The 17,877-nt window shown below is 28.5% G+C and overlaps 1 protein-coding gene across 1 annotated transcript; it reads left to right on the top strand.

Annotated features, from left to right (window-relative positions):
- The first annotated feature begins 1,607 nt into the window (after window positions 1-1,607).
- On the top strand, window positions 1,608-2,428 carry LOC101263031 (uncharacterized). Its single transcript, XM_004240741.1, has 2 exons — window positions 1,608-1,919; window positions 1,985-2,428. Exons 1-2 carry the CDS (start codon window positions 1,608-1,610, stop codon window positions 2,426-2,428), a joined length of 756 nt encoding a protein of 251 aa, XP_004240789.1.
- Window positions 2,429-17,877: the final 15,449 nt, after the last annotated feature.

The following is a 17,877-nucleotide window of genomic DNA, read 5'->3' as shown; positions in this document are numbered from 1 at the left end:
TGGTCATGCATTCTGGGAGGTGGAAGAAGGAAAATTGCTATGTTGATTATAGTACAGAAGCAATTGTGCTAAAAGAGCATGCGACATTTAGAGAACTAATGGATCTTGTTTCAAAGCAAATTTGTGCTGACTTGAGCTTCAACATTGTGAAACTAAATATAAGATAGAGGGTAATACTGCACCTCAGGAAATACACAACGACATGGGTGTGAGGGTGTATGTGTCGTTGAAAAAAGATAACAAAGAATTATCAAAGTATCCTATATGTGTATCCGTATTTGTGAATGATTGTCAATTAGCTGACAGAAATATGTTTGAATATGGATTCAAAATGTGTGGGCCTGATGACATAGATATAGTTGATACAGAAGCATTAGTGCTTAGTGTGCCGAACAATAGTGATAACATGAATTGCGGCATTATTACAAACGTCAAACATAAGGTAGTGTTTGAAGATCAAGTTTATAAGGACAAGGGAACTTTAGAGGCTTTGATGACGCAATACGCTATTGATCATAGATTCCAATGGAAAACGAACAGATCGAGTCAAACATGGTATATGTATTTGGGTTGGATTCTCTTATAATTTTTTTTTCATTATGTTTTTTTACATTATATCAAATATTTTATTTAAATTTTAACTAATTCTAATATGGTGTTATTCAAACACTTATACACTTGTTTGTGTCTCTGATAATTGTGGGTGGGTTTGAAGTCGTCAAGTATCAATAAATCTGGAATGTTCAGAATTAGAAAATTTGTAAATGATCACATGTGTCCATTGAAAGATAAGATTTATGAACAACGTCAAGCAGCAAACAATCTTATTGGAGGTATGATACAACCCAAGTTAGTTGATCATAAAAGAAAGTTGACGCCAAAGGATATACAACAAGATGTCAACCTAGCTCTTGGAGTAAATGTATCATACTCAGTGGCGTGGAAGGCTAAGAAAAATGTTGTAATTTCTTTAAGGGGTACCCCATCTGGTTCTTATGGTAAACTGTCGAGATACTTATACGTATTGAACGCTACCTACCCTGGATTTCATATAAGGATGAAGAAAACCGATGAAAATCAATTTCTTTACCTTTTTATTTCTCTCTTTCCGTTCATAAAAGGTTTTGAGTGTTGTAAACCAATTGTCGTAGTTGATGGCAACCACCTCAGAGGGACGTACAATGGAGTATTCGTTTCTGCAAGTACTGTTGATGGAGCAGGTATTAGAATGATAATATATACACTTTGTTTGGTTGATTAATATAGTTATTCTATATGAAATAATAACTTTATTAAATGTTTTGTGTATAGGAAATATATTGCCGCTAGCATATGGAATTATTGATTAGAAAATGATGCATCCTGGACTTATTTTTTTGAACAGTTTAGAGAAGCGCATGACGTTAAATATAACATGTGCGTTGTGTCCGATCGAAATGAAAGTATTATAAAGGCAGTTTTGAGGGTATTTGATGGAGTTCCTCATTATGCCTGTATTTGGCATTTGTAGAAAAATGTGAAAACACTATTTCAAAGTCGCACAATAGTCTGTAGGAAGTTTTTTATGGGATGGCAAAGGTATACAAACAATCTGATTTTGATGAACGATGGAAAAGGTTGAACAAGTTGATGTTCGTATAAAAAATTACTTGGAATCAGCATGTTATGAAAAATGGGCTAGGGTATATGCAACAGTTGATCGAGGAATGGTTGTGACATCAAACATAGTTAAGTGCATAAATGCTTGTCTATTTGAAGCAAGGGAATTACCAGTATACGATTTTCTTGAGGAAATAAGACAGATGTTTGCAAGATGGAATTTGAAAAATCATACGTCTACTTCACATACTTTCACCACACTTTGTGGTAGACCACAAGAGATGCTTGTTGATAATGAAGAAGCATCATTACATATGAAGGTGTGTTGTTACGATTTATATGTTCATCAAAATTATATAACATAAGTGTTTACTTATTTTTGTAGGTTGTACCATCAAATAACTATGTGTTTAGTGTTCATAACGAAGGTAGAACCTACATTGTTTGTTTGGAAAATAAAACTTGTACTTGCAAGAGATTTCAAATAGATGAAATACCATGTTCGCACGCTTGGGCCATTTTAAAAAAGAAACATTTTGATGTTGGGCCATATTGTTCCGACCTGTACAAGCCAAGTAACTTGTTGAATACATGTTGCATTCCAATTCGTCCGTTACCTAATCAAAACGAGTGGAATGTACCTGGGTATATTAAGGACCAGATAGTGCAGCCTCCAAATCACAAAAAGCTTCCTGGAAGGCCATCCAAAAAGTATCGTGACATGACGTATAACGAGCTATATGGTAAGAAGAGAAAGAATTCTTGCAGTACGTGTGGGTTTAAAGGGCACAATAGGCGTTCATGTAGGAATGGACCGCGTATTGTATAGTTAATGATGTTTCATTTTTGTATATTTTTAGAGTTAGGTTGCTTCCAGTTTTCTAATGTCTTCTGGTTAATAAAATAACATGGAATTCTTTGTTCATGGTTGTATCTTGAAATGTATTCGCTCTACGCCTTCTCTCGAATACTATTACTTGTATTCAAAACCTAATTGTATCTACATTTTAATACCAATTATTACATCCATTTGAATGCATACAATTGTTGGATTCTTCTATTTGAATTCGGAAAATATTTTTTTGTATACATTTTCTTTCGAGAAGTGTTCATTCATATCCATGTTTTCAATATATATTATATTTGACCTATCTAAAGTTTATGGGTGAACTTGTATGTGTCATAAACACAACCTTTGCAGTTACTTGTATTCCAGTTGAATTGTATTTATTTTTTAATATAAATTATTTTTTGTAACATTTTAATGCATACAAATTTTTTTTGTTCATTTCCTATCGAAATGTATTCGTATCTATGGTATTAATATCTTTTGAGAAGTGTACACATTTATGTTTTTAATCTATATTGTATTTGCTCTATCTAGAATGTATGAGTGAAATTGTATGAGTCACAAACAAAACCATTGCAGTTACTTGTATTCAAGTTAAATTGTATTTATAATTTAATATAAATTGTTTTTGTAACATTTTAATGCATACAATTTTTTTTTTTGGTATTCGTTTTCTCTCTAAAAGTATTCATATTCGCTATACGTATTCTATATTTTTTTATGTTGTTAGTATTATTAATTGTATTTATATTTAATAATTTAATATAAAGTCTTACATCCATTTGAAACATATGAATGCATATATTTTGTTAGATTATTGTAATTGTTTTGGTAAACCTTTTATAACGAAATGTATTCGTATCCATGATTTTAATCTACATTATATTTATTCTATCTAAATTGTATGTGTGAACTTGTATGAGTCACAAAAATTGTATGTTGGTAGAATCATATGTATTGCAGTTAAAATGAGTTTTGGGTACCCCACATGCGATACTTAAGCTTGACACACAAATAAAACGCTTTTTTTTCCTCACTTACCACAAAGCCTCATATATGCTCTTTTGGTAAGAAAAATAAAATATGTAGCAAATATTCATTAACCGGAACAACAAAGAAATAGATTTTACATGTAGCAAAGATTCATTAACTGGAAAAACACTGTCAGATAAACTGCACAAGGACTGAAACACTTTAATATTAACCCAAAACCTTGAAACCAGAACTTCAAGATTTTATACATTAATAAACACAAGAATTTGAACCCTTTAAAATCGTTTCATAGCAATACAAAAACTAATATATAATGACACATCAAAAAATGGACAACAACTAATCTATTTGAATTGTATCAATCTCCTCCATTGCTACATTGAATCTGCTATATCGTGGAGGTGCTTCATTGTCACTTATTGCTCCGGCATCATTCTTTTGTTGGCCATAATTCCAAAGAAGTGTAGCGTATCTTGACCGTAAACACGATGTATCCAAAATATTCGCTGGAATACCTTGGACAAATGATAGGTATTCGGCAAAAGCTAGCATATAAATACCACAATCCCTATAATATAAGAAATTAAAAGTTAGTACACAATATAATATTGATGATTTGATGATAGTAAAATCAAAAGAAACACAAACTTACAGATACCCATGCGACTGTTGAGGAACATTATCTAAAGAACTCATACACGTTGATACTCATACACGTTGATACACTTATCATTCAATGATATCACAACCAACAGCCAATGAAATTTCTCCTTAACGTGGACAGGAACCAAAAACATAATCAATCATATGCCAAGATGTAGCAGCATACATTTTGTACCCTCTATGTATTCACCAATGACATGCTCTTCATCGGCACAACCAATATCGCTATCTAAATCCAAATATTTTTCTCAAATAGCAGAGATCTTTAAACTAAATACACAATCTACAGTTGTGTATTTATAGCTGCCTCCAACTTCATACTTGGCTTTTTTCCGTAAATAATATAAAATCACATCAAGATTCTGACAAATTTAAAGACAAATATATAAATACTATAACTACTAATCAATCATTGTTAGTAAAGATAAATGTTAAACAACTCTTACCGAATTGTTCAATAACTGTCCTTTAAAATACAGATTATAGAACCAATTCTTATTGTCTATTAGGAGAACGCCAAGGTTAATGGCCACAGGAATTTCAGCTAGATTCTTCTTGTAATGGTCTTGATCATGCTACCTAAAAACAGAATAAAAATAGAAATAGTATACCATTCATTAAAAAAGTAATTACTATCAATATTTAAATACAAAAAGAAAATCAAGAAAACCATATATAAGCTGCACCAAACAATAACTGTTGTTGAAACACAAACAAACATTTAACCGGATACAAAAATTTAAATAGTTATGTTGTAAAAATATCTTGTAATTATTCACCAATGACTTACTTTTTTGTCGTGCTTTGTATGTAATCCATCTCGGATCCATGAACGAAACGTATCCCACAACGTTATATCATAATCGCCAGTGATCAAATCAAATATAAAAGGGTGTTTCAATTCAAAAATGTGGGGTGACTTGATGAACTACCTGAAATGGTTCAAACAATAATAAATTAAATACACACTTACACTAGCAATAAAAAAATGATTACATAAACAAAAGTATTAAAAAATGGAATATTGTACCAGCAGATGGTCCAAAATTGGTCAGATACGGAGATGTATTATAAGGACCTGGACGTCTATTCCTACGCGTAGGTAATGGCGTCTGTTCGTTATTGCTGATAGGTTGATCTATCATCAATTTTTCATCGTCCGTACCAAAATGAACATCTATAGTGGCCTAAACTTCCTTTGTTGTAATGCATCCTGCAATTGTTGTTGGCAGCTGTTCGGTGTGTCCTTTTTATCACAGTTGAATGTGGTGAGATGCTACTCTTTATAGAATTGAGACTAGGCATGAATTGATCGTCCAATTCAAACTGTGAATCAGTTGTCACATTCATGTGATCCGAAACCCGAATAGGGACTGGACATGTCATTTGTTCAACATCGACCTCATGTGAATTTTCAGAAACTCCAAGCACTTTTTTTTGGGGGGGGGGGTATATCAAATACAAAGCTTGGTTGATTTACCTATTAATTTCGTACAAAATAACAACACCTTAAAAGTAATGACCCAAATAATGGTATAACAAATGTACTTATAAAATTAAATAACATACTCTAGGAATTGTAAGTCTTGGAGGACTTAATTCCTAATCCATTTCAATCAGATTTCGAACGTGCGTGTTGATACAAAAAACCTTAAAAAATGAAAGTTATAAATGAAATTGTTGATATGATAATGAACATTTATTGAGACAAATAAATGAAATTTAAAAACAAATTTGTATATTGTAATCACACATTAGGATGCACGACAAAAATACATAAAACTTGTCTAAAACCTGACTTACCTCATGATCATCGGATTTGAGATATATTCCATCTGGATTGTTGATTGTCTTTAAAAAAAATAAAAATAACAAGAAACATGAAAAAATTTTAATGGATACAATAATGAAAAGTCCTTTAAAGTTATAAACGATAACAGTTATTGACTAAAAAATAATTATTTTTTATAATACATGTAAGCATAAACAGAGTTAAGATTGCTTGATACAGTTTGATCATAATTATATAAATGTATAATTATATAAAATATAGGAGGCTTATTAATGATATCTATTACACAAGTATTGAGTTTAAAATGATACATAAATCTTGACTTACATGGGGCACAACATTTGTTGATTTACTGTCATTTGAAGCCTTGAGTGTCTTGTAAAAAAATAAAAATCCAATAAACATGTAATCAAATATTAAAAGTTACAACTTCATAAAAGTGAATAAATTCAAAATTTTCGTAAAAAAACACCAAATTGGAATCGTATATACAGCCTAAATTAATAAAAAAAACTACAAGTACCTCTGAATTTCCAGATTCCAATTTGTCATACTGAACTACCAGAACATAATTTGATGGAGATTCTTTATTGGAAGTGTATGGTGGTGTATACCCATCTTCATCATTTGAATTTGGAGGGACAATATGATCATCAGAATGCTCGGCCTGTGTTATATTACAACGTAAATCATTAAACAAAAATGTAAATTTAGAATACGTTAAATCATTTTATTTTTTATAACAAACCTCCTGCACATCCCGTGTTGAATTAATGGCTGTCAGAACAGTCTTGAAGTTGTAGTTGATCAAATTGCGAATATCAACAAACTCTTGTTTAACCTAAAAATATGACATAATGATGTAGCTTATTAAAAATTTAAAATTCGAATAAGTGTATAACTATGAAGGATGTACTATATGGTAAATACTTCTTTTCTGAAATCTGACATCTCTTTCAATCAGCCTTCCACTTCAGATCCGCTTGTTCTCTGAAGTATCATAATCACTCGAAGTTGTATTTGTTAGATATGCATGTAGACATTCAGTTTGCTTTAAAATAACATTAAGTTTTTTTAGTACCTTTTTGGATACAACATTCTTTTTCATCGGCTGTTTAACAGTAATTCGAGGTCTCAAATTTTTTACAACCTGTTTGGATCCACCTGTCACCAGCTTCTTTGTCCTTTTTCTAACAGGCGACGTTGAGGAACCAACTTTTCCTTTTCTTTTGACCTTTACTGCTTGTGGAGGAGGTGCTTGAGAATCATCGTCAGAATCTTTACCGTCACAGCTTTCCTCTCGTGGATCATCATTACTATCAATTATTTCATCATCTAGATCATCATCTGATGATTCGGAATACTGAGGTGGAGTTTGATATTTGATATCCTCCGGTGGCAGTTGCAATACTGCAAGTTCCCTTTGATTAGGTGTAATGTTCCTGAATTTAATATGAATTCCAAACATTTTGTTACTATTATAAATAAAAATAATAAAAAAACATACAACTTGGTGATTATTAAATATATGTCAGTTAAGTACCTTGTTATTAACATCACCAAATATGGTGTTCATAAGTTTCTTGTATCTACGACTCTCATTGGTCGTCTGCCAGTTGAGCAACCTCGGAATATGGTCATCAACCTTTTAAGCGACCTGGAAATCAATACTCGAACTGCACTCAAACAACCATACTTGGAATACAATAGGCATTCCCCCGATTCTGTAAAATTGTTTTTCACTATTCAACCTCTTGCTCAGGCTCTTCATCAGCAAATAGAAAGCCTTTTCCCCCATGGAAACTGATTGTACCTTTCACTTTCAACAAGATCAAAATATAACCTAGGAACTTTTTTGGTAGCTCTTTCACCGGAAAAAATCACTGTCTGGAAGAAGTATAAAATTGCAAACTTCAGGGCATCCTGATTGTTCTCCCCCCACACTTTTCGATAAAAACTCCTCATTATATCAATTTTCCTGATCAACTTAACACCCTCAAAATATTTTTCTATGAACCTATTTGGTTCTAACTCATCAAAGATGAAATCATTTTCTTCGTTGACACAATTTAATCCACTAATCAAAGCAAATTCTCTCAAGTAAAACGCAACGTAGATCCATTTACACGCATTACAAATGCTTGGCGAGAACTACAATTGAGTTCTAAAACCATGCAACACCTATGTATTTGTCCGCGAGTACGACATTGATGCATTTGCATATAATTACCAAAACAGGTGCTTTCACAGAATACATTGTATACATGTCCATGTAAATACTTCACCAAGTCAGCTTTTATGTCATGATTAAAGAAACAATGAATATGGAGAGCTTTTTTTGGTTTATTTTTTGACGTAAAATTCATTTGCCTGCACATGTTTAACAATAAAATGAATACATACTTAAAAATTTATTGATATATAAATCTATTACTAGTTAACAAAATAGAATAAGAGAAACTACATTGTATACAAAAGATTGAATGTTCATTCAGAATCATGACTATTGATGACATAAAAAATAAAATGAAATAAATAACAAAATACAACTAAAATGATACTATAAGTCTATCAAAATTTGAATACATAAAGATGATGAAAAGAATATAAATATATTATTCAACAATCTAATATATGTATACAACAAAAGATGGGCAAAAATAATGGCTACTAGAATACAGTTTGAGAGAAATCTACTAAATTGGAATATATAAAGATAAATATTGTATTCCTTTTCTTAATATTGACAAGCAAATGAGAAGAGTCTTACGTATAAGGTAATTTGTAGCATCCAATATTAGTGTTTTGGTATTTTTAGTTATATTGATACATGCATATCTTTTTGTTGGCAACTTTTTTTACATGAATACTTTTTGTCGGACTAACAAGTTCTATATTGAGAACTTTACAGAACTAACAAAGGGGTGGAAAGAAGAAAGATTATAGTACTCGTGTAAACTTTTTATCTTTTTACTTAGACACACACAAAAAATGTAATTTGCATATATGCAAAACTGATAAAAATTAGACCTTGTTTTAATTATATCCATAATTTATCATATCACAGTTAGGGATACAAATTTTTTTTATGTAATTAAAACTATAAGCTTCCAATCTGAAAGACATTTGCAATTTCAAACACAAAAACAATTATAGGGGTAGGTTCATGGTAACATATGAATCATATGCATATGTTTGAGATGAGGTATAGCCGGCTTCATGACATAAATATACTTGATATTTTAACATTTACAAAGTCCACTTATTTTTCTTCATAATAAATGGCACACCAACTTTAATCTACAGCCTTGCTTTTGATGCTTTTAGCACCTTAAGTCTTTTGTGAAGGTACATTCCTCTATTATCATGCACAGTTGTATATGGATAAATTTCTAGAGTGAAGCCAGGGCCTTATAGGCCTTCCTAGAGATATGCTTAACGACGGCATTCTAACCTCTTTCCTTTACTGTAGTTGATTTTTTTTCAAGATAAGATCTCTGGTCGAGTAATTAACAAGTCGTTGCCTTTAGTAGATTTTCTTTTTTACATTTTTTTTACTTGCTTTGGATATTTATCACATATCATTTAGGGATACAAAAAATTTTTATTCAGTTAAAACTATAAGATTCCAATCTGAAAGACATATGCAATTTCAAACACAAAAACCAACTATACACATAGCATAAAAATAGTTTCGTTAATAATTTAATACCTCTTCATCGTCATGACGTAATACTTCATCACTTCGATATTTTTGTTGATCAACAGGGATTTTATAGCATGGCACTTTCCTTTTTTTTGAAGAGCTATCAATTTCCACTTTATACTCTTGTGCCATTCTCGCCGCAGATCATATATTTTCGATCAATCCTTGAGTAATGCACAAATCAAATGAGGGAAATTCCAGAAAATTTTGAATGTTGTTGCTTATACCTCTAGTTATTCTGACTGAATCAGTCATTGCATTCAATGCACTCTTTTTTTTCCAACAATCCAAAAATCTGAAGAAAAAAAATTCTTTTAACAACTGCATATTGAACATCAAACAACAATGATTCTATATATATGAATTTTCATAATCTACCTAATCTTAAACATTGAAAAAAAATCACAAAAAATAGACAAAAAATACAAAATCATAAATGTATGATGGATGTTAAAACAAAAATCACATAAATTGTCCATAAAATCTTAATATACAAAATCAGAACTTTAACAAAAACATAAAAAAAATCAAAACCGAAAGTTGAACTAACCTTGCCACCACGAAATCTGCTTTATTAATGATCCTAGCTCGAAAATCTGCTTGAATCCTTGCTAATCAATGGCTTTGATGAAGAAATCTGGAAAATTTGTGAAAGGAAGTTGAAAATTTGGCTGAAAATTTTGAATTGATTTAATTTTTACCTTTCTTGAAACTTTACACAAAATTGTTAATTAATTTTTTTTTCATTAAATGTTATTGGACCATGTTTTGATTCAATAAATGAGTTTCCATTAATATATTAAATTAATAATACGTATTATACACTAAAATCTGAAATACACACATTTAATAAAACACATAACATTAATAAACATATTACTATTTTGTTATTTTCACTAAAAAATTTAAATTAATATTATTTTAATTAATTATGTTGTCTTAATTGCTAATTTTTCCTATCTAATATATACTAATCCAAACTTATTCTAAAGATGAGAGTGTTGGGCTGATGTAGAGGGCAAAGATATTTTAGGAATAACTACGAAAGAATGTTAGTCCATAAACTTTATGGCAAACTTGAATTTGATGTATCGCAAACTTGATTAATTTCTAACGAATTATTTATAAAAAAGACATAAAAAGTTATATATTTTTTGGAATTGTTTAGAGATCATTTGAGTTGATCAAAATTAAATAGTTAGCGTATATTTCATATATAGTTAAGTTATAATCAATTTTTTAAGTGTATTATATATATATATAAAAAGTGTATAGCTTATGTATAGATAAGTTATGTGCAATTATTTGGGTGTATCATAATGTATAATCAATGTACATTTTTTATGACTATTGATATTTTTTATATGAATAAAAATAACACTATATTTATCATAAATTAATAACTTTTTTATATATATATTTGATTGAGAAATTTTTCAAAAACAATGATATTTTGACATTTAATAGGATCTCTTAGCAATACCTTTAGATATTTATTAAAAATAACAATATTTTAGTTTGTTATGGGTTGATTTATGTATTTTTTTTCATTATTTAATTTAACATAATATAATTAAGAAATTACAAACTAGAGAAAATCAAGGGGGAATAATTCAAATTAAATTAAGTTGCTTAAAATCTTTATTACTTTCCTTACAAAAGATTATGAGACCTAAAATAGGTGGTCTCTTCCTTCTTCTTAAAGACCATTAGTTGTTCTTATCTTTCAAAACTAGTTATTGTTATGAAATTTTATGATAATTTTTATCCATTAAAAAAATTAATTTTTTAAAATTTACAAATTTGAACCCCTATAGTTTTATATGTTATTTGACATACTTTTCTCACAGTATATTTATTTTATTTACCAGAACTTTGTATCCTTTTTTAATATTATTCATTCCAATATATATGTCATTTGTATTTGTATTCATGTTGTATTTTTATATGTTCTTACATAATTTTCTCTCAATATATTTATTTTATTTATCAGAATTTTGTATCCTTTCTTAAATCGTATTCATTCCAATATGTATGTCATTTGTATTTGTATTCATCTTAATTTTCATGCTGTATTTTGTATAATTAAACTCGTATTTCTTTATTAGTTCGTATTCATTCACATTGGTATGTCAAATGAATCTTTAGTTATTTAAGAAACATAATTGTATTTATTTTATTTTTGTAATTGTGTATTTTATTTTTCTCTTCAAAATTATATTTTCTTTTCCAATTCGTATTCATTCTAATAGATATATTATTTGTATTTGTATTCATTTTAGTTTTTATATTGTATTTTGTATAATGATATAAATGTATTTAACATCATATTAAAAAAGATTATTCAAATATTAAAATGTATTCAATATCAAAACAAAATAAACATATAAATGCATTTCTAGAATCTACAAAATCTGAAAAATTAAAATAAAATCACAAAAAAATTGAAAATTATAAATATATGATGAATATTTAAACAAAATCACATGAAAATTGAAAAAGTCGACTGAAAATTCGTTATGTGTATAATCAGTGCTTCAAACATCAAATCAAAAAAATAATTTCAGATGTTAGAAATTACCTTATCAATCGAGAAATCTGCTTGAATTAATAAATAGTTTTAGTTAACAATAACGACTTTCTTGGTGAACAACAATTTGACACCTTGAAGGAATCTAAATTTGAAAGATGACATACCATGAAGAAAAGTAAAATGTGGGAAAAAAAGGTGAATGGTAATGAAAAAAGGTAAATTATATTAGTTTTTTTTTTCAATTTAAAAGGTTATCAGTGTGTATTTTGATCCAATAAATTACTCTTTTCATAAATAAAATAAATTTAAAATACTAAAATATGAATGCATATTATTTTATAAAAATATCGTCATTCTGTCATTTTAAATGAATATTTTAAATTATTGTTATTTTAACTAATTATATTAATAATTGCGACTTAATTGTTAATTTATTCTATTTGGGAACCATCCCTTTATTTGAAGCTGCTAGCCCAATGCTTAATGATTCAGGGCTGCTGGCCCAAATTGATGTTATGGCCCAAATAACACATTGGGTAAAAAGTTGGGAAAATTATGTAGAATACCAAACATTTAGCCTATATTAGGTATTATAGTAAAAGCTTAAGAAAATTATAATTCACGATTACAAATTTTTCAATTCTCTCTATTCGCTTGATTTTTATTAATTTCTCTGATTTGAATAAATTTAGAATTTGTATAATTCGATTCCTGATTATATAAATCCAGAATTTTTTATATACTTACTCTAGCTATTTGTATATGATTTATGAAAAATTCATAATGAATTATCATATTTGTATCTTGACAAGAAAAATATACAAACACAGTTATGAAATTTATTAAAAGTATAAATACAAAATTTATATATTTACCCTATTTTGTATATTTGTAAACAAAATATACAAATGATCGGAACTATACAAAATGCATCCTCCATAGCAAACAAAATTATAATTATGATGTGTAATTATTGAAACTATAGTCATATAAATATTTTCTCCAAAAAGATCTCTAGTTTTTGTTTAGATATCTGAACCTATATGCTCCACTTTAGCTCCATCTTCCTTCAGAGCAATAAAACCATAAGAGAACAAGATAGTAAAGAGAGTTATCATAAGGTGAACAAACTATTTTAATAATATAGATAAATAAGTAATTGTATATAAGTAGTGAAATTATATAATTGATTCGTATAAAATATTGTGGATGGTAATATATATTGAAAAAAAGATATATAATCAAAAATAATAAAAAATGTATAAAACCAAACTCCGGAAATGGAAGTTTGTATATATGTATACAAGTAGGATTTATGTGAATACCGGTGAATTTACATAAGAAGTTTCATTGAACTACAACCGTGACTCATAATATATGAACGAAAGGGGCTAAATATATCCTTTTACTATTCAAAATAATTCAAATATACCCTTCGTTATATTTTTAGTTCAACTAAACCTTTCCTATTATACTTTAAATCTAAATATATCCTTCTCATTAGGTTTTGGCATAAATTTACTCTCAATATTATGGATAGACACGTGTCAAATTCTTAACCAAATTTTAAATTTTAAACCCAGTCATTTTGTCCATACCCAACCCAAATCTTTTGCTCTCGACCACTTGTTCATCTCTTTCATTGTATGCAAGTCACAGAATAAGTTTAAGTTATACAAATGTTAAGCCTCAGTTCCCTCACGTTAATCAATCAAAGAACCAAAATCCAAGTCAAAGTTTTCAATTACAAACAAAACTAACATCTTAATTACATGAAACTATAGATATTAAATAGGGTAATATTAAATGTCTAGAAAATTTGGCTAAAATTAGTCAGAAATTTAATAAGGATATTAAAATTTAGCCAAAAGTTAGTCAGAAATTTATAAAGTCTATAATATTCTTTTTATTTTAAAATAAATTGATCTTTTTTTTTTATTTTTAATTAAAAGGTTATTAAAGTTAAAAGGGTAGAAATGTTCAAAAAAATAAAATAACATTATGTGAAAAATATGTTATTTACCATTCTGATCAAATTTTTTGGCCAAAAAGATTTTTCCTATTAAATCTCCTAATACACTACTAATGTGTGTCTGGTACACAATTTTTCCTACATTGAATGCACTAAAAATGAAAATTTTAAATAAAAGTAGAACTTTTACAAAATCATAACTTTTTAATGCATTTATGTTATCATTAATATGAATATAATAGTAAACTCACTATTTTAATAATAATTTTGGCTTGTGTCATCTGTTTGTCAGCATAATTTATTTAAACACCTTAACTAAAGTTGTACCTATAAAACAGTTTTATTATTTCAAATGAATATCTATTGAACACTTTTCGCTAACATGACAAAGATATTGCGACACTCATACATAGGAGCGCGTGAAGGGGCAATTTTAGCTACTTTTTCAAAAAATAAATTTCTTTCTTCTTTAGTCATAACCCTTTTTTCAATATCACTCATTTTCGGTGATGTCGTCGCATCCTCCCTTCTCTTCTGAAAGCCAGTGATTTGATATTTTTTAAAGTAATACAATTTTTTGTTATCTTTCCAAACAAAAGAAAAATCAAATCTAAGAATGGTAGTTTCTGGTCAAATTTTTTTCCAACAAATTCGATCTCGACATAAAATTTATGTCAGTTTAATCCATCAATAAACATTTTATTAATTAAGTAAACTTGATATTTAAAAAAACGAAGAGTTTTTAAAATCCAAGAAATATCAATTATGTAATTTAGGAAAAAAAATTCAGTAACACCATTTCTTTCGGGGTTTCATAATTTTTTGGCAAAAAATTATTCATGTTGGTTGTACAAAAATCAGGAGAGAAGAAGATTACAATTGAAAAATAAATTGATGGAGGAATTGTGTGTTGGGATGTTATAGTTTAGAACTGAAGAGGAAAATGAGGGATTGCCGTGGGTGGGTGGGTTTTTTAGAATTTTTTTTAAAATATTTATAGTTTATTAAATAGATTAAAATAATATAGAAATTCTAATATTATTTTTTAAAGGGAAAAGACTCCAATATAACATTAAAGTATTGAAGGAAGCCCATCAACATCATTAGTTAAAAAATAACTCATTTATGCCACTATCGTTATAAAAAGAAAAAGGTAATTCATGCCACTTTTTCATAAACGGAATTCATATCCAGATTTTCAAAACTATTCATGGCCTCTTATTAGCGGTCCACATCACCAACATAAAATCAGGCCATTTAATTAAAATAAAAGAAAAAACCAAAACCAAAACCCATAGACTTAATCTGTCCTATTTTACTTATTCAATTTTAATTTTTTATTTATCTATTTTTGACAAATCAAAAAAAATAACATATTTTATTACCTATTATACCCCTCAAGTTATTCAGAGAGTAATATTTTAAAAAAAGATAAAAAAAATTTAATGAGTAAATTAATTGTGTAATTCTATCAATTAATAGAATAATATGATAAAACTCAATACATCAATTATTTGTTTCTCAATCATGTCATGTTAAAATTGAACAAATAAAATATAAACAAAAGGAGTAAGAATCAATAATCAATATATTTATTTTAGGATAATGCTATATGGCTAGAAAATTTGGCCAGAAATTTAAAAAGTCTATAATATCCTATTTATTTTAAGATAAATTGATTTTTTCATTTTTAATTAAAATGTATTAAATCTAAAAAGGTAAAAATGTTCAAAAATAGTATAGATGTAACGACTCATTTGGTCGTTTTAGGTATTAGAACTTTTTATTTCATATAAGACTCTTTCGATAAATTTTAAATGGGTATTTCAGGTTATTCTTAATTACAATTATGAAATTATTAAAGTAATATTTTTATAATTAAGTTAGTTGCTGCCGGTTATAGAAGATAACGTTGAAACAAATAATGGATCACTTTTTATTATGCACAGAAAAGGAAGAAAATTAAAATAGAGAGGAGCCACACGAGTGCGAGAAAAAACAACGGCTTCAGGTGATTTTTCTTACCTTAATCCTTCCTAATTATATAATGATATGGTGTATGTGACTTCTCCCATATTGCAGTTCCATAGAAAATCATTGTGTAAAGGCTAATAAATTGAGTTTGGCTGTGTAATTAATTTAATTATTGATTCAACAGCAGTAAGTGAAGTCCATGGTTTAACAATATGATAATATAGGTTTTAGTTGATTAGTTTTGTTAGTGGGGGTGTAAGTACTTTATTTGATTCACTGCATTCATGAATTAAAGTGCTGATTTTTATTTATTTAGTTATTTATTATTATTTTTATTATTAGATAAATAATGTTCGTACGCACACGGGATTGAATTCATATGTATTTCTCTACTAATCAGATTAATAATTTAAAATAAATATTTTATAATATAGAATATTTTATGGAATGAAAATAACACCATCAAAATATCAACCCATAAATACTAATATTGTTGGCCAATATTTTTATAAATAATTTATTCATTAAATTAATGAATAGATAAAAAAAATGGATCAAAATTTAATTAAAATAATAATAATAATAATAAATTGGTAAGAAAATTGTCTTCACCTTCCATCTCCTCAACTCTCTCTTAAATCCCTAATTATTATATTTGTCTAGCTTTCCCATTTTAATATATATCATCCTCACCTTTCTTCTGATTCTTTTATTAATGTTAAATTAACTTCAATTTTGCATTATGTCACGTAAGCATTTGCATGAGCTTCTAAACGATGATCGAAAATCATTTTGAGTTAAAAAGACAAATTATTATCCTTCTAAAATTTCCTCCTTGCAAATCAACGAAATTCAAAAGCCAATAAATTAAATCCCATCATCTGACTTCTATATACTTTCTTTTCTCCTTCAAAGGCTCACATAAATTAAGAAAATTTCTTTTGTATTTGTTTAAAAAATGACTCTTATATCTAAAAAAGATTAAAAAAAGAAGACGAAGAGCCCAGAAGATGAAAATGTCATGAGAGTTACATCGAAATTTTATTAAAAATAGCCCCCGCCCAATGGAATATATTAACGCATTCCTTGCAATAAATCTCTTTGGTGAAGCCCGTATTCCCGACGGGCTGTCTGAGATAGATCTAGATGGATGCTTCGATCATTTGTATACACGCCTTAATAATATACCGTGGTTACTGACATCTCCCAAGCGAGTCTTCTAAATCTTTCATATCAAACTGGATTCTTAATCTTCTATTAAGCTTATTTATCGAAGCTATTACCAGAGAAAGCAATGTCACACAAGCAGAAGAAGGACAATACCTGATGTCGACCTCCTTATAAATATTGAATGATCGATTTACTTATTTGAAAATCGGCTCCTTTCTCTACTCCTATTTCGGCTCTTATACATGTTGTGTCACCTTTCAATCCAAGCTCTTTCCTAGGAATAACTTCTACGAGGATAGGCATAAAGGGCATTATTAGTTCGAAAAATCTCACTGCATTGACCATAGTAAACTCCTTCTCGTTGTACCGAAATAGAGGTCTGATTTAAACGAACTTGTACAACATCACATTTGACACCTAAGGAAGGTACAACCTAACTATGAGGTACATTAGCAGATGTTACAATAAAACATATGTCGTCTAGCTGTAACTATAAGCTACATGCCTTAAACTCGTATAAAGATTCTTCCTCTGGGGCCTCCTTTCACCTTTTGTTAGCGACCCTTAAACGGTTTCCAACGGTGCTTCAAGACTGACTTTTTTTTTCTTTAATCTGACTATTTTC

Source organism: Solanum lycopersicum, chromosome 6 (genome assembly GCF_036512215.1).
Source record: "Solanum lycopersicum chromosome 6, SLM_r2.1".
NCBI lineage: Eukaryota > Viridiplantae > Streptophyta > Magnoliopsida > Solanales > Solanaceae > Solanum > Solanum lycopersicum.
The sequence above is the reverse complement of the archived record's forward strand: the minus strand, read 5'-3'. Positions and strand labels throughout refer to the sequence as shown.